This window comes from Colossoma macropomum, unplaced genomic scaffold (assembly GCF_904425465.1).
Source record: "Colossoma macropomum unplaced genomic scaffold, Colossoma_macropomum, whole genome shotgun sequence".
NCBI lineage: Eukaryota > Metazoa > Chordata > Actinopteri > Characiformes > Serrasalmidae > Colossoma > Colossoma macropomum.
Window position 1 is genome coordinate 31235172 of NW_023494809.1, and position 604 is coordinate 31235775.

The 604-nt window shown below is 44.9% G+C and overlaps 1 protein-coding gene across 1 annotated transcript in view; it reads left to right on the forward strand.

Annotated features, from left to right (window-relative positions):
* The first annotated feature begins 366 nt into the window (after window positions 1-366).
* acad11 (acyl-CoA dehydrogenase family, member 11) overlaps window positions 367-604 on the forward strand; it is a 146952-nt gene continuing 146714 nt past the window's right edge. Inside the window, exon 1 of the mRNA XM_036558811.1 lies at window positions 367-604. This exon is cut by the window's right edge and continues 34 nt beyond it. Within this exon, the coding sequence (XP_036414704.1) occupies window positions 514-604 (91 nt within the window). The 5' untranslated portion in view covers window positions 367-513.

Here is a 604-nt window from a genome sequence, read left to right on the forward strand (position 1 = left end):
CAGGTTATGTCTGTTTGAGGTGTGGTTAGGTCAGGTTAGGTATGTTTCAGGTGTGGTTAGGTCAGGTTAGGCCCTAAAGAAGAGAAGTTTTTGGAAAAGTATAAAATTGCATGTTGACCTCAAAATCATCCACAACAACCAAAACAAATGTGTGTAAAATGTTGACATTCATCTTTTATACAGGTGAAACACTCTGGGCTCAAACTGACCCCAGAGAACAGTGATGCAATCAAAATGTGCGAAGAACACTGAAGCATCATCATGTTAATTTAATGTTTACCCAGTTGGCACCAATAAAATAGGAAACGTCAATAAATATGAAGCAAAAAAATGTCAATCATTTATTCAGAGGCGTCATACCCCGAGTGATTAATCCGGCTCCGAACGGACCGCGGCGTCATTACCTCACCGGCTCCGGAGGAAACGGAGCGCCGCGGAACTTTTATTTTGAAATTTTCGAGCAGACCTGTTGAAACACTGCATAAAGTTTCCTGCTTCGCGGCGACCGCAGCTATGGAAGAGGAGACAACTCCAGTCCGGCAGCAGCACCTGTTTAACGTCCAGAAGCTGCAGCAGTACCTGAGGAGCAGGTCACACCTGGCTC